This window comes from Galeopterus variegatus, unplaced genomic scaffold (genome assembly GCF_000696425.1).
Source record: "Galeopterus variegatus unplaced genomic scaffold, G_variegatus-3.0.2 Scaffold185, whole genome shotgun sequence".
Lineage (NCBI taxonomy): Eukaryota > Metazoa > Chordata > Mammalia > Dermoptera > Cynocephalidae > Galeopterus > Galeopterus variegatus.
The window spans coordinates 185,295-203,153 of NW_007726296.1; the positions used below are offsets into that span (position 1 = coordinate 185,295).

General features: G+C 42.3%; 1 protein-coding gene across 3 annotated transcripts in view; it reads right to left on the bottom strand.

Annotated features, from left to right (window-relative positions):
* Positions 1–17,859, bottom strand: part of NR2C2 (nuclear receptor subfamily 2, group C, member 2) — a 49,688-nt gene that overhangs the window by 17,127 nt on the left and 14,702 nt on the right. For all 3 annotated transcript variants that reach the window (XM_008564344.1, XM_008564339.1, XM_008564349.1), the window contains exons 3-5: positions 12,286–12,486; positions 7,901–8,003; positions 126–305 (exon numbers count right to left, since the gene is read on the bottom strand). In XM_008564344.1, coding sequence (XP_008562566.1) covers positions 126–305; positions 7,901–8,003; positions 12,286–12,486 — 484 coding nt within the window. The remainder of the gene's footprint in view (positions 1–125; positions 306–7,900; positions 8,004–12,285; positions 12,487–17,859) is intronic.

The window sequence follows — 17,859 nt, forward strand, 5'->3', positions numbered from 1 at the left end:
CCAACTTTACCAAAATGAAGCCTGAGTGGATATTTTTTTTTAAAGTATCTTAAGGCTAGGTACAGAAACCTTTTCTAATGAACTTTTGGCTTACTCATGTCGTTTTTTAAAATATTGTTACTCACATTCCATTTTCATGCCCATCTCTAAGCATTTTTTCAGCCGGCAAAACTGACAGCGGTTCCGGTGATGTTTATTGATGATGCAGTCTTGGTTGCTCCGGCAGCTGTAGGTCAAATTTTTCCTCACACTCCTTTTGAAGAAACCTTTGCAACCTTCACAACTGACAGCCCCATAGTGACGACCTGAAAGGAAAAAGAGTCCATGAAGCAGTTTGCCAAGAGAAGAGGTGATCTGGCAAGGGCCCCGTTTTGAAGGTAAGTCTATCAAAATGGTTGGTATGTAGACTGTCACATGCCAACAGCCACATGGATAACGGCAGGCCTGAGCATTAATCATAATGGCCATGTCCTTCACATAATTTCTCTACAATCTTTAAAGGAGCCTTGTGAGGTAATGATGTAAAACTGAAGCTGAGACAGGTCCCAGGACAACCGGCAAATGGCATGGCCTTAGAATACAAATGCTCTTAGCATACAAAGCAGCTAGCACGTGGTCTGAACCACAAATGAGCACTGAACTTCACTGTCCACTTGTGCACACCTGGTTCTTGCCCTGCAGACCTGGGCTTGTGAAGCCGCTCAGATCCCCTCTCCTTCCAGAGCGGCATGCAGCAGACACATGCATGTGCTAGTTTAGCACTCAGGGTCTGACTCCTGCATTTACTCCCTCTCTCTGATTCAAGTCCTGGGCCCTAGACTTCCCCTGGGGGAAGCAGAACAGTAAGAGGAAGAAGCATGGGGACTGGGACCAAGGGAAGGAGGGTTACTATATGGCTTGCTTGGGTTAGCTACTCAGATCCTTCTAGCAACATAGTCCTAGGAATATACATATTAAACGCAGTTCATCTTTCTAATCTTGTTTACCCTGTTATCTCTAAATTCCAACTACCAGTGACATTAAAAAGCACCCCATTTCAGTTTACCCTTCCTAGTTTACAAAGTGCTTTCACACATATTACACCTCATTTATTTCTAGCTGGGAGTAACCATGGATATGCTCTTCTGGTTCTGTCTTGTTTATACAACCCAATTTCATAGCTACATTGTTCGAGAGGACATATTTCACAGGATTATCATTTATGGAGGCTACAGATGATCCCACTGTCCTAAGCTCTAGTATGAGGAACCACTTCCCAAGTCTGTATTTGGAGGATCTCAATTTTGTCCTTTTAAGAGTAGTTATGCTAAGGGTGATGTCACCAAGATGACAGAACAGACAATCCCGACACTGCTCCCCTCCCCAACTGATCAATTTACAACTATTAAAACACAAAAACTGCCATCCTGTGATCACTGGAACTTGGGGGAAGAGGAGGAGAGAACCCGAGCCCACGAAGGTGTGGAAAGCCGCGGTGAGTGGGAGGAGGAATTACCCCCATCAGCCACAGATGCTCATAGAGCAGCTACCTAAAGATGGTACACAGCAGCACTCTTTGTGTGAAGCTACTTGGAATCTGCAAGAGAGAAGGGTGATGTGACCACTGGCAAAAACAAAAAAACAAAGCAAAACAAACACCAACAAAACAAAACAGAGCAAAACACTTCAAAGTGCACGATCCCATTTCCTAGGCTGGCAAGGCTGCTCACAAGCTTCTCCTATGCGCACATAGGAGGGAGGGGCCATAGCCAACAGGTGGAAGAAATCACCCAGAGCTTGACGAGTGTTCATGAGGGACTCACGCAGGCAAAAGTGTATAATGTCAGCAAGGGAGTGGTTGGTGGTGGCAAGCCACCAGGGGTGCATCAGGGAGCAGTGTAGACAACTGATATGCCTTCTGATTAGCATGTGTGCCATACAACGAAGACTGGTGAGTGCAATAGAACTATAGAGGGCATAGTTAGTGGGAAAGGCTTGGTCTTGGGTCAGAATTTCCACACAGCCCAGTGGTGCTTGTGGTTACCCCACATAACCTGGAAGTGACTAAAAGGCTAACATTTAAAATCTGGTCCTTACAAAAAGTTTTTCACAGTCTAATAAACAACACCAAGACAGCAATTTAGCACAGGCACAGAGTTCAAGTTCCAGTGCTGCAGGAAGTTTCCTCCAATATGGGAATTAATCACAGGACAGGAAATTAGTTCCAGTGCAATTTTAAGTGGTGGTGGTGGCTATTAATCTACCACGGAAGGGGGAAAAAAACCACAGATCAGAGACAAAGTTCTGACATTTAGCATGAAAGGTCTAACACCACTAAAGAACACCTATAAAAAGTGGAAGATGTGGCCATCTACTCAAATGTCCAGTCAGCAACGTAAAGACACAAATATCAAGAAAGAACAGAGAAATATAACACCACCAAAGGAAGCCAACAAGTGCCAGAAATGGACCCAGAAAAACAGCGGATTTATGAAATGTCTAACAGAGAATTCAGAATAATCCTCTTAAAGATGTTCAGGGAGTCGCAAGAAAATATAGATTAAAAAAATTAAATGAGGGCCGGCCCGGTGGCGCACTGCTACAGTGCGCCGCTTGGGAAGTGCGGCGGCGCTCCCGCCGAGGGTTCGGATCCCACATACAGACCGGCCGCTCACTGGCTGAGCGAGGTGCGGGAGCAACACCGAGGGTTGCGATCCCATTGCCGGTCCCGGTCCAGTACGGGCGCGACACTGAGGGTTGCGATCCCTTGCCGGTCACGAAAAAAGACAAAAAGGGAAAAAAAAAAAATTAAATGATATTTGGAAAACAATCCAGGAGCAGAACAAAAAACTTGACAAAAAATAGAACCAATTAAATAAAATCAAATAGGCATTACAGAAATAAAGAATACATTATCAGAACTGAAAAACTTGATTGAAAGCTCCAACAGCAGACTTGATCAAACAAAATAAAGAATCGCTGAGCTTGAATGCAGAACATAGGAAATTATCCAATCAGAGGAGCAAAAAAAAGAGGTAAGAAAAAATGAAACAGAATTGTAAAATAACTTCCACATAATTGGTGAACCCAAAGAAGATGAAAAAAGAGGAGAGCTAGATAGCATATTTAAGGAAATAATGGCTGACAATGTTTCAAGTACGGAGAAAAATGATAGCATCCAGGTATGGGAAGATCAGAGGTTACCAATCAAATTCAATCCAAAGGGACATTGTAATCAAATAATCAAAAACCAAAGACAAAGAAAGAACACTGAAAGTAGCAAGAGAAAAGAAACACATAACATTCAAAGAAGCCCCAATAGGATTCTCAGTGGATTTCTCAGTAGAAACCTGACAGGCCAGGAGAGAGTGGGATGATATATCCTAAGTGCTGAAGGAAAAAGACTGTCCACCAAGAATTCTGTATCCAGCAAAACAGCAAAACTAACCTTCGAATATGAAGGAGAAATAACGTCTTTCCCAGACAAAAAGCTAATGAAATTCATTAACACTAGACCTGCTTTACAAGACATGCTAAAGGAGTTCTTCAAGCTGAATGAAGATGATGCTAAAAGTAACAAGAAACCATTTGAAGGTATAAAACTCACTAGTAAAGTAGGACACTGACATTCACAGAATGCTGTAATGTTGTAAGATTGGTGAATAAACCACTTACATCCTCACTACGAAGACTAAAGGACAAAAGAAAAAAAGACTAAAGGACAAACTCAATAAGATAATAAACTCAACAACTGTATAAGAGACAGACAATATTGTAAGATGTAACTTGAAACAACAAAATGTCAAAAAGGGGGGGAATGATGTCAAAGTGTAGAGCTGGCTTTTGTTTCTTCCTTTCTTAGTGATCAAAGCTAAGTTGTTTTCAGTTTAAGATAATCTGTTATTACTATACCATGTTTTTGTAAGCCTCAGAGTAACCGTAATACGAGAACCTATACTAGACATACTAAAAATCAATAGCAAGAAATCAAAATACACTACTAGAAAAAAACATTTAATCACAAAGAAAGACAGTAAGACCAGAAAAAAGGGAGAAAGGATCTACAAATCAACAAGTAAAAAAGTAACAAAATGGTAGTAACAAGTCTCTATGTATCAATAACAACTCTAGGCTGGCTGGTTAGCTCAGTTGATTAGAGCATGTGTTATAACACCAAGGTCAAGGGTTTGGATCCCTGTATTGGCCAGCCACCAAAACCCCCCAAAACAAACAAACCAACAAAAAACCAAGGAAAAAACCCTCTAAATGTTAATGGAGTAAGTCCCCCAATTTAAAGGCACAGAGTGGCTGAATGGATTATAAAACAAGAACCAACAATATGCTGCCTACAAGACACTCACTTCACCCATAAGGACACATATCAACTGAAAGTGAAGGAATGGAAAAAGATATTTCATGCAAATAGAAATCAAAAAAGAGCAGGAGTAGTTATACTTATATCACATAAAATAAACCTCAAGCCAAGGAAAGTAAAAAAAGGTAAGGAAGATCGTTACATAATGATAAAGACATCAGTTCAACAAGATGATATTATAATTCTAAATATATATGCACCCAACATCAGAACACCCAAATATATAAGGCAAATAATGCTAGACCTAATGGGAGAAATAGATTCCAATACAATAATAGTTGGGGACTTTAATACTCCACTTTCAGCAAAGGACAGATCATCCAGATAGAAAATTAACTGAGAAACATTATAGTTAGTCTGTACTCTAGACTGATGAGACTTAATGGACATTTATAGAACATTTCATCCAACAGCTGCAGAACACACACTTTTCTCAGTAGCACATGGAACATTCTCTAGACTAGAGAGTATGTTAGGTCACAAAACAACTCTCAACAAGTTTTAAAAAACTGAGATCATGCCAACTATCCTGTCTGACCACAATGGAATAAAACTAGAAATCAATAACAGAAAGGACAGGGGCTGGCCAGTTAGCTCAGGTGGTTAGAATGTGATGCTGATAACACCAGTGTCCAGGGTTTGATCTCTGTACCAGCCAGCTGCCAAAAAAAAAAAAAAAAAAAAAAAAGAAAGAAAGAAAGAAAGAAAGAAAGAAAGAAAACCAGAAAGGACTTTGGAAACTGTACAAATACACAGAAATTAAACATGCTCCTAAACAATGAACGGGTCAAAGAAGAAATTAAAAAGAAATTGAAAAATTCCTGGGGACAAATGAAAACACAACATACCAGAACCTATGAGATGTAGCAAAAGCAGTTGTAAGACAGAAGTTTATAGCAATAAATACCTACATCAGAAAAGTAGAAAGACTTCAAATAAATGACCTAATGTTACACCTCAAGGAACTGGAAAAACAAGAACAAACCAAACGCAAAATTAGTAGAAGGAGAGAAATAACAAAGATCAGAGCAGAAATAAATGTATTAGAGATTAAAAAACAATACAAAAGGTAAAAAAAAGTTGGTTTTTAGAAAAGATAAACATAATTGACAGACCTTTACCTAGACTAATGAAGAGAAAAAGAGAGAAGCCTCAAATAAATAAAATCAGAAATGAATAAGAAGACATTATAACTGATACCACGGAAATATAAAGGATCATAAGAAACTATTAAAAACAACTATACACTAACACACTGAAAACCTGGAAGAAATGGATAAATTCCTGGATACGTTAAACTTACCAAGGTTGAATCAAGAAGAATTAGAAAACCTAAACAGACCAATAATGAGTAATGAGATTGATGCAGTAGTAAAAAGTATCCCAAAGAAAACCCAGAAAGCTCACTGCCAAATTCTACCAAACATTTAAATAAGGACTAATACCTATTCTTCTCAAACTTGTCTGCAAAATTGAAGAAGAGGAAATACTTCCAAACATATTCCATGAGGCTGGCATTAACCTCCTACCAAAACCAGAAAAAGACACAAACAAAAAAATAAAACTAAAAAATAACATAAGTTTCTTATGATCCTTTGTATTTCCATGGTCCGATATCCCTAATGAACATACATTCAAAAATCCTCAACAAAATACTAGTGAGCAGAATCCAACAACACACTGAAAAGATTATTCACGATGATCAAGTGGGATTCATCTCAGGGATGCAAGGATGGTTCAACATATGCAAATCAATAAATGTGAACCATCACATCAACAGAATGAAGGAAAAAAATTACATGATTACTTCAAAAGATGCAGAAAAAACATTTGATAAAATCCAACACCCCTTCGTGATAAAAACACTCAGCAAATTAGGAATGTACCTCAACACGATAAAGGCCATATATGAAAAACCCACAGCTAATATCATATTGAATGGACAAAAATTGAAGGCCTTTATTCTAAGATCTAGAACAAGAAAAGAATGCCCACTTTCCCCCATTTTTTTCAACATAGTAGTGGAAGTTCTAGCCAGAGCAATAAGGCAAAAAAAGCAAAAAAGGGCATCCAAATCAGAAAAGAGGAAGTCAAACCATCCCTATTTGCAGAAGATGAGAGCTGGCCAGTTAGCTCAGCTGGTGAGAGCACTGTGTTGTAATGCCAAGGTCAAGGGTTTGCATCCCAGTACCGGCAAGTATCAAAAATAAAATAAAACAGAATGCAGATGACATGATCATATATACAGAAAACCCTGAAGACTTCACCAAAAAATTATTAGAATAAATGAATTCAGTAAAGTGGCAGGATACAAAATCAACACACAAAAATTAATAGCATTCCTATATGCCAATAATGAAATATCTGAAGGAGAAATCAAGAAAGTAACCCCTTTCATAATAGCTACCAAAAAACTGAAATACCTAGGAGTAAATTTAAACAAGGAGGTGAAATAGCTCTACAACAAAAACATAGGTGAAAGAAATTGAAGACACAAATATACAGAAAGACATCCCTGTTCATGGGTTAGAAGAATTAATATCCTCAAAATGTCCATATTACCGAAAGAAATCTATAGATTCAGTGGAATCCCAATCAAAATACCAATGACATTCCTCACAGAAATAGAAATACTTCTCTAGAAATTCCAACTTGCCTGCCTCACTTACTTTCTATGGCTCTGTAGTGCTAGCAAACCAAAGTCTGAACTTTTGTTTGTTTTTTTTAAAAGATGACCGGTAAGGGGATCTTAACCCTTGACTTGGTGTTGTCAGCACCAGGCTCAGCCAGTGAGCCAACCGGCCATCCCTATATGGGATCCGAACCCGCGGCCTTGGTGTTATCAGCACCGCACTCTCCCGAGTGAGCCACGGGCCGGCCCCCCGAAGTCTGAACTTTTGGACCAGACATCTTCTCCAGTCTCCCTTCACCCACATCCTAACCATGGAAGCCCATGAGCTCTTCCCCTAAAGACACTGTGGGTATTGACATTAAACTCCCTGGGCCCTGGCTCCACTCACTGAAATTCCCTTTTTCTGCTTCTCCCAACATGCACATGCTCAACCACCAAAGCTCCCAGGTGTGACTGCCTCTGTGGGGCCTTCCCTATCCCTGGGACTCTAGCCAGAATCACATGCTTCCTCCTCCTCCATACAACAGTTTATCACACTGGGTTACAGTAAGGGGATGATACAGTAACAGGATGAGATGGGGGATTATACAAAAACCTCATCTTGTGAAACAGCAAAGCACTGTAAAAATATTAATTAGATTAAAGAAATGACTTTCTTAGTAGCACATAAATACTAGACACTCAACCAAAATTTTCAAATCACAAAAACAGCTTGACTTTTCCTTTTGATTCTAATAATCTGACAAACTGCTTTGCTTATTTATATCACTACTCCAAACAAGAAAAGTGGAGTTCATGTTTGAAACCCACAAACCTACAGAAGATGTTCTTTCTAAATTAACTCGTGCCCTGCTGCACCCCACAACTGTTAGTTACTGCTGTAGGTTCATGAGGCATAACTGGGCACTACATACCAGAGGCTTTGTCGCCACAGACCACACAGTACTCTACCACCTGGGGCCGCTGGACTTCCGCCTTCCCCAGCAGACGCTCCACAGAAGCAGAATCCGTGACGATCTAAGAGAAATCAGGAAACAAACAGGATGCCAATGAAAAACGAGATCACTAAGCAAAGTAATATTTAACTGTAAATTCCTAATCTTGGGTTTCTAAGAGGGAGAATTCTGGGCAGAAGTGGGAAAATTCCAGCTGACAACTGAATCTGTCATCCCGACTGGCCTTGTTGCTCATCTGGACTGTGCCCCTTCAGGTGGGTGGTTTTCCAGGGTCAGGTCATGATTTTCAATGACCTACTCTCCTATCTGGCTACTATAACCACCAAGATTGGAGTCCATGTGAGGAATCACACACAGATGCTGCAAAATAAAGATATTTAAGGTTTTTCTGGCTGTCTCTCTATTCTCATAAAACTACATGAATGCAGGCAGAGAGATGATTTTGGCAGGAAACAACCAAGTTTTTATTATTAAATAACTAGGTCTCTCTTAAGGCAGCTGGTGCTGGAAGGTCAGGAATAGATGACCTCTGAAACCTGCTATTTCCCCCTTATTTGTAGGTGACTTTCTAGGTGACAAACAGTGCTACTCATCTGGGAGAATAGTGTAACTGATATCAATATGAGAAAGTGAAAAATAGCTGTTATTAAAAAACGTACTTCGGGCCGGCCCGGTGGTGCACTGGATAGTGCGCTGCTTGGGAAGTGTGGCGGCGCTCCCGCCCGAGGGTTCGGATCCCACATACAGACCGGTTCCCGCTCACTGGCTGAGCGAGGCGCGGGAGCAACGCCGAGGGTTGCAATCCCGTTGCTGGTCCCCGGTCCGGTACGGGGGCAACACTGAGGGTTGCGATCCGTTGCCGGACACGGAAAAAGACAAAAAGACAAAAAAAAAAAAAAAAAAAAAAAAAAAAAACGTACTTGTGCGGCCGGCCCCGTGGCTCACTTGGGAGAGTGCAGTACTGATAGCACCGATGCCGCAGGTTCAGATCCTATATAGGGATGGCCAGTGTGCTCACTGGCTGAGCGTGGTACAAACAACACTGAGCCAAGGGTTATGATCCCTTTACCAGTTGGGAAAAAAAAAAAAATGTACTTGTGATGTGCACGTGGTCCTCATATTGCAAAAAAAAAAAAAAAAAAAAATTCAAAACCAAAACCAAACAAACACAAGAACACAGAAAATGTACTTGAATTTGAATCAATAATAAGCTTTAAAATGATTTACTCATGGTGAGAACATATACAGAAATCATTATGTAGAATCACCTCTTGTGAAACATGTAACAGAATAAACAGCCATCCTTTCACAAACAAGGAGTACTCTAAATAAGCAAGCAGGAAGGACACTTCTGATCAAGATGGTGGAATAGATGGTCCCCAGCTTCACCTTCTCCCACAACCAATTTACAACTATTAAAAAGCAATGACTGCCAAGCTAGGCCTACTAGAGCTCAGGTGAAGAGGAAGAGAGACCTACAGAATTCATGAAGGCAGGAGAAGCCAGGTTGAGAGAAAGAAAGGATCGCCCTGTTTTGAGTCCTGACCACTCCACAGCTGGCCCTGGTGAGCACACGGAGCAAGAGCTGGCATAAGCCGCTGCTGTGCCCTTTGTATGAAGTTGCTTGGAAGTGGCAGGGGAGAAGAGGGTCTTGGGGGCTCCAAGCCTAGCAAGATGACTAACAGAGTTCCCGTGGACCCACATAGGAGCAAGGGGCCACAGAAACTGAAAAAAGGAGCCACTCCAAGGCTGGTAAGTCATCATAAGGGACCAGGCATGTCCTGTCCCATTGAAGTGTTTGGAGTGCAGGGGGTGGGGGAGGCAGGCCACTGGGAGAACATTGGGGCATATCACAGACAGGTGATCTGCCCCCCAATCAGCACAGGACCACTCAGTGGAGACTGGTCAGGAATATAGAACTGCAGGGGGTGCAGTTTCCTGAAAAGACTCAGGCCCAGCCCAGAATTTCCACACAACCCAGGTGTACTGGACCTCACAAGACCCAGAAGTGCTTACGAGGTCAACAATTAAAACCCGAGGCACACAAAAAGCCTTCCCCCCAAAATCGGCAGCAAAGCAGCAATTTATTTCAACCGCAGGGCTCAAATGCTGGTTCCCACTGGAAGTTCCTCCATTTTAGAAGTAAGCAAAGGACAACAAATTAGTTCTAGTGCAGAGTTTAAGTGGTGGGAATAGTGAATAATCAAACACAGAACTGAAAGAAAAAACAAAAAACCCACAGATCAGAGACCAAGTTCTGATATTAACCAGTAAAGGTCTAATACCACCAAAGAACACCTATAAAACCTAGAAGGACCAGAAACCCCCCAGGTTCCCAAACCAGGGTGGGGGACTGAGGGCCTCAGCCACCCTCCCCCTCCCTGTCTACATCCAGCCCAGCAACAACTGAGTCACTGCTAGAAGCACCCTGGGCTCCTGATCTGAGGTGGGGTGGGGTGGGCTAAGTGCCTCATCCACACCCCCGCAACATCCTCATCCAGCCCAGGGATGACCACAGAGCCACTGCCGGAAGCCCCCTGGGTTCCCCTGCCAGAATGAGGGGGGTACCAATGGCCTCAACTATGCCCCCCTCTTCTTCCTCCCACCCTGTCCTCCTCTCTTTTCCCCTCCCCCCAACTGCTCTGCAACATCTTAAAATGTAAATAATAATATATTAATTAACTAAAAAAGAAAAAGAGAAAAATAAAAACAGGCAAGCAAGGAAGAATTCTGATTTCAGATGATCAGAATGTACTCTGGGAAAGGAAGGATGAGCCAGTATTTACTAAGTGCAGTATAAGGTGTCTCAAAAGTACAACTGTGTGGACCGGCCCGTGGCTCACTCGGGAGAGTGCGGTGCTGGTAACACCAAGGCCATGGGTTCGGATCCCATATAGGGATGGCCGGTTGTTCACTGGGTGAGCGTGGTGCTGACAACACCAAGTCAAGGGTTAAGATCCCCTTACCGGTCATCCTTAAAAAAAAAAAAAAAAAAAAAAAAAAGTACAACTGTGAAAGCTGAACACACTGGTATTCTGAACCCAGCTCAAACAGAAAAAAAAGAAACTATTTCCTTCCTTAAGTTTCTCCACAGAACAGAGTCCCCCCCAAAACACATGAATTCTTAGCAGCATTATCTGCAATAGCCCAAAGGCGGAAGCAATCCAAGTGTCCAGTGACAGACGAATAAACAAAATATAATCTATCCATACAAGGGAATATTTTCAGTCTTAAAAAGGAAGGAAATTCTGACACATGCTACAACATGGATGGACCTTAAGGATATTGTGCTAAGTTGAAGAGCCAGTTGCAAAAAGACAATTACTATATGACTATACCCATATGAAGTACCTGATATAGTTAAATCAGAGACAGAGTAGAATGGTGGCTGCCAGGGGCTGGGGGGAGGAATGGAAAAAGTTATTAATTCAAAGGTGCAGAGCTTCAGTTTGGGAACATGAAAAGAGCTACAGAGATGGATGATGGCACAACAATGTGAACACACTAAATGCTACTAAACCATACACGTAAAAGTAGTTAAGATGGTTAGTTTTATATTATGTGTATTTTATCACAAATTAAAGAAAAAAAAAGTTAAAAACAAATAACATGGATTCTATCTTGACCCTGACTAAACGTGCTTTGTGCTTGCCCACCATGGAACACTGGCCCTGAGTCTCTGCTGTCTAAGCATAAAGCTTGGAAAGTCAGTCCTTCCCAACTTCATGCTGAGCAACAATCCTACCTTCCTTCGATGCCAGCTCTTCTCCTTCCTTCCCGTAGTTGGGGGTTCCTGCCTCCAAACCCATCCTGCCTTGCCAGAGTAGGGAAAACCACGACAGAGATGGAGACAAGAACTGAGGGGCCCAGAGCCCAGCAGTTCATAAGAGCAAGTAAGGACAGAATGAAAAGCTGGGCCCAGGCTTAATAATCTGGACAAGGCAGAGATAAGAGTTAGGAACAAGTCAGTTTTTGTCTGGCTATGGTCAACCCTAGGTAGTGCTTTAAAATATCACTGGCCAAGGGCTGCCACTATGTGGCCTTAGTTGAGAACAATTTTCCAGTGGCTTCAGTGCTACCTTGCTCATACCAGTCTCCTTGCTCATGCTGCTGACTTTTCCTGGCTCAACTTCCACCCCCTCTGCGGGTTATGGTTGACTGTCCTCTGGGCCTAGCAACTCATTTGCTGTGTTTTCATTTTGGCCAGAGCAGCAACCTGGCTGTTTGCAAGTACCCAAAGGACCTTCTAGGGATGGATTTGGCATCCAAGGCAAAGGTAAGAACAAGTCAGAAACAAGCTCAGCAGCAGAAGTGCTAGAACGAATACCTGTCACAGGCCTTACCTGTATCCTGCCAGGTACGAGGTTGTCTGAGGTGGTAAATATGAGCTGTTTGGCGCTGGATGTTTCTGGGGAAGCCAGGATCACCTTCCCAGTTCCAGCTCCATCTGGGCTGGTCAGGATAAACTGCTGTTTGGGAGATCCGGAGGCGTCCACTGCGGTGACTATTTGGATCTTCTGACCTGTCTGTTGGTCTGTCACAATCTACAAGATACAACATGGAGGCTGCTCTCACAGAGCATCGTGAGACCCGTGCACTTGCAGGTCATGCTCAAAAGTGGTGACTGTCAAACGCCAGTCCTTGAGTTAGTGCCAGTCCAAGATGCCGTTTCACCAGTCCATGGTGAAGTGAGAATAAAACACAATAGTGAGCTCATCAGAAACAAACTTTCATATATTTTCTACTATTTTTAAAATTAAAATGCACTTTCTTTTATAAAATGAAGGAATAATAAATAATAGATGATAGGTTTAACTTAAAAAAAAAAATTTGTCCTGGCATAATAAAAAATGTAGAAAACCCTTACTCTTGAATGCTACTGATCCATAAAATCCGAAAACCTGGGAATGATTACTTTAAAGAAGGGCTATTTCTAAAGGGAAGGTCCTGTAAAAATTTTACCATGCGGGCACAGAATACAGAGACTCCCTTGCTGACACACACCTGACTCACTCTGAGATCTTTAAGGACAGAGACTACATCTGACTCACTGCTGTAGCCCAGGGCCAGGGCAGGGCCTGGCACTTGGAGAGAAGACAATAAAAGACTGCACTAAAGGCAGTGGGCACTGGCTCCAGAGAAGTCCTGGCCCTGATTCCTCTAGGGATTCCCACCATCATGAGCCACAGCTGTCAGAGCCTACCTCCTCCCAGAGTCCTTGCCTTAACTGCATCAGTCATGATAAAAACAGTTGCTACGGCAAGAGTGACCTCTCTTATTTCTGCTTATAAGTTCTTTGAAGCTGTTCTAGACGTGTCCTGCCTCTCTTCTAGGCCAGGTGCCCCCAACTTGCAGTGCTGCCCAGCTCTTCCTCAGGACACCAGCAGACCTCCCTGCAAGAAGAACTCTCGGGGCTGCAGTTGCTAGGACTCGGGCAAGGGAAGATGTACTGCATCTCTGGCTGGAACTCGATTTCTTATGGCACAGCACATTATGGGCAGGTCTGGTATCTGTACCACCCCTTGACCGACTTTGTGAAATGGAACTCCCGAGGTTCAGACAACAAACTCACTCAGTCTAACACAACAGCTTTGCCAACTGCCCAATATGGAAAATCAGACAATGTTGGTTGGTTCAAAATAAAACGGGCAAGAAATGATCCAATCACTTAATAAATGTTTACTGAGTGCCCAGTATGTGTCAAGTACTATTCTAGGTACTACGGACACAAACATGAAGAAAACAAAGGTCCTGCTTTCATGGAGCTAACCTTCTAGTGCGGAAACAGACCATACATAAACACTGATATTAACGAATATCAGTCAGTCAGTGGCAAGTGCCATGGAGAAAACTAAAAAGCAGAATAAATAGACAGAACATGACATTGGAAAGGAGGCAGAGAGGCAACCTTAGGAGGAAAGACCTCTTTGAGCCAGTGACATTGAGCAAAGACTTGAAAGAGGCAAGAGAGGAAGCTGCAGGCTGAGAGCCCAGTGAGTGCAAGACCAAGGGGACAGTGAACAGGAACCTAAGGTGTAAGGATGAATTCTTAGCTGACTGCTGGAAGATGAACCCCAGTATATCATCACTTCCAAGTGAAGGGTCAAAAGATCTTTGAGGCTGAAGAACAATTTTAGAGAGAAGAAAAGGAAGTACCTTTCACTGTTAGAACCCATAGTATACCCAGAGTGCCCAGGAAAAGTAAAACACGAGACAGAAAAACCTAGTGAAAGGAATTCTCTTTTAAAAAACTTTCCTACCAGGGCCGGTCCATGGCTCACTTGGGAGAGTGTGGTGCTGATAACACCAAGGACACAGGTTCAGATCCCTATATAGGGATGGCCAGTTAGCTCACTTGGGAGAAAGTGGTGCTGACAACACCAAATCAAGGCTTAATATCCCCTTACTGGTCATCTTTTAGGAAAAACAAAAACAAAAACAAAAAACTTTCCTACCCAATGCTTAATTGACAGATTGCAGACACAGGCTGGTTGACACATACTTCTCTCAGCAGCCACAGAAGGGACTCCTGCCTTGGATAAACGAGTTAGTGTTCAAAAGTCCTTCATAACCTTGAGATCTGCAAGTCAAAATGTTTGACTTCCTTTTCATATCTATCAATTCTTATTTCCTTCCTAAACAGGTTTTCCTGTTAAAAAATGACACAGTCATGTGATTGAGGGGGGTCTTCAATTACCAACTAAAACCAAGGCAAGGCTGGTAATTCCTTTGCTCCTAGTGTGTTTGGAGATGATACACGCACCACCTGAGCACACACAAGTAACTAGCATGACATTTCCTCTTATGCTCTCCTGCAGTCCTCATGGTTGGGACATGGCAGTTATGGGGCTGGGCTGGTAATTCCTTTGCTCCTAGTGTGTTTGGAGATGATACACGCACCACCTGAGCACACACAGGTAACTAGCATGACATTTCCTCTTATGCTCTCCTGCAGTCCTCATGGTTGGGACATGGCAGTTATGGGGCTGGCGTAGGGACGTGGAAGGTAGGAGTATCTATGTCTAGACAGGGACAGCAGCTCTTGACGGCTGTACATAACATATTCTAAAGCCCAGATTATTCTTTTGTTTTTTCCCCAAAGACTCAGGCTCACATACATTCAATGAATTACTTACAATTTTTTTGTCTTTTTATCTTCCCCCTCCCAAGATATTTTTGTTCTCCATTTAGAGAGATCACCTATTATCCTCCATGAAAAAACTAAAAATGTAGGCAAAAAAAAAAAAAAAAAAATCCCCCAAATACCCTATTGAAACCCAAAGTAGACCATTAGGTAAACAAAGACCTTATTAACAAACACTAGCAGGTAGACTTTTCTTTAATGAGACCGAAGAAACGTCAAATTGTGAAGATGTATTCAAACCCATTAAAGTTTAAGTCCCCTGTGGAGAAGTGAAGGAGAGATGTTGTGAGTAGAATTTTATCCCCCAAAGAGACAGGTTCAAGTCCAAACCCCCAGTACCTATGAATGTGACCTTATTTGGAAATAGGGCCTTTGCAGCTGTAATTTGAGTTAAGAGGAGGTCATACTGGATTAGGGTGGGCCCTAAATCCAGTGACTGGTGTCCATATAAGAAGGCCATGTGCCAATGCAGGCAGAGATTAGTGATGCAGCTGTAAGCAAGCAAGCACTGCCAAGCATTGCTGGCAACCACCAGAAGCTAGGGAAATGTAAGGAAGGATGCTTTCTTAGAACACTCAGAGAGAGCATGGCCTGCCAATACCCTGATTTCAGACTTTTGGCCTCTAGAACTGTGAGAGAATACATTTCTGTTGTCTTAAGCCAGTGGCTTATTTGTGGTAATTTGTTATGGTATCCCTAGAAAACTAATACAAGAGACAAACATTGCTTAATTTTCTTTACTTAAAACAAATGTTCATCCTCTAACAAACTGCAGGGAGGAGAGTAATGTAAGAAAGGATGTCTCGTTTTCTGTGTGAATTTTAAGGCTCTCCATAGGTCAGAGCTGCTATAAGGCTTGTTGTGAAAGGATGAATCTGTTCCAGTGTGATTGGTGTGTTAGTGAATAACATGAGCATAATACAAACCTTGCGTTTGTTTATGCACAGTTTCTTCTGTGAAAAACAGTAGTGAACACAGAAAATGACACCCACCTCGAGTGAGCTGTGTAGGACTACCTGGCTCAGTGCACATGGTGTGAGTCACAGCCATCCATCTGTTGTTGCAACGTCCCCTCTGATTTCACACTCCATCCCCACTCAGTAGCTCATGAGAAGCAATCCTCCCTACACCGACCTCCACAAGCAAACTACAGGGCTTTTTAAGGTAAAGTGCCATAATTATGTAGTCACTATGTATTTAATCACTTGCAGTTTCTATGAGATCCATCACCCGCTGTCACAAAGTTTTTGCATGTCTTGCCACTAACCCCATTTTTTTTCATGTCTTGTGGTTTTCATTGCACAATTTTGCACAGTGTAGGAATTTTTAGGAATGCATGTGTCACATTACAGCACAGCAGACTATTCTCTACCAAGCCAAGGTCCTCTCTAGTTCTAAACCAAAAGGAACTAGAAATGACCTGACACACTGCCACTCTTCATGTTACCAATTCTCTGTTCCAGCCAGCTCATCATTTCTGCTGTAAAGAAGAGCTTGCCAAAGGATGACCTGCAGGCAAAAACCAACCACTGGATAACTTTTGTTTAATTTCCCAAAGTTTACAATTTTTAAAAAATTGGTTTCCAACATCTAAAAACCAAGTACTTCCCATAAGAATCAGATTTATACTTCTCTTGACCAACTGGAAGCTCTAGCCATCCTGGGCTCAAGTTCCCCCACGGCACTTGGTCAGCTGGAACTGGTTGTGGCTGGCAGTCCCTTTAGATGAGACATGACTCTCTGGTACAGCTCAATCCCCACCTTGCCCACCTCCTTCACTGCTGCCTGGTCCAGTAACAACTGCATTTGTTATCCTGAGACTTAGCTTTGCAGCTAGACATGAATGAAATGCTTGCTCTGCTACTTCCCAACTGTGTCAACTCAGACCAATTAGGCAAGTCCTTGCGCTCTCATCTGCATATCTATAAAAAGGATGACTAGGAAGGTGAAATAACATGGTGTGTGGGAAAGTACTTGGTACTGTGCCCAGAACATAGCAGGACCTTGGTGGAAGCATTTCCTTCCAAGCTCTCACATACTTCTCACTTGGGAAGTCTTGTCTTATCCCTTTCATCCTATCAAATCTCTCCCTTTGAGAAAGTCAAGACTTTCCACTATGGCTTACTCACTCTTTCATTCATTCCTCAAATATTTACTGAGGATCCATCAGGCAGTGTGCTGGACAACGGGTATACAGAGATGGCTGCTGATTCACGGAGTTTTCAGTTCAGTGGAAGAGACTGGCAATGAACAAGTAAACAAACCAGCCAGTAAACAATGTCAATTTACCGTAAATGTTATGAGGGAAAAGAGCGGTTGGGGTAACCATGAATAACAAGCACTTGACTTCAGAAAGAGAGGTCAGGGAAGGCCTTTGCAACAAGGTGACATTTAAGCCAAGATTCAAAGCTAAGGCAGCCAGATAAAGATTCAGGGAAAAGTGTATTCCAAGCAAAGAGAAATGTTCTGGCCTGTGATAAGCCTTGAGAGGAAGGAACTCTTGGAAATACTCTCAGGCCCATGGACAATCAAGAGTGGCCCAGAAGCCTAGAGAGAGAGGTAAGCCATTTGGACTTCACTCTAAGTACAAAAGGAAGCCATTCAAAAGTTTGTCCCCCTGCCCAAAACCAGATCTTCAGATCTATTACACACACACACACACACACACACACACACACACACACTTTGCTTTATCATACTCTGTTTCCGTGTGCTTTAGATATTGCGGGGTTTTTTGGTATTGATTTTTTTTTTTTTTTTTTTTTTTTTTTTT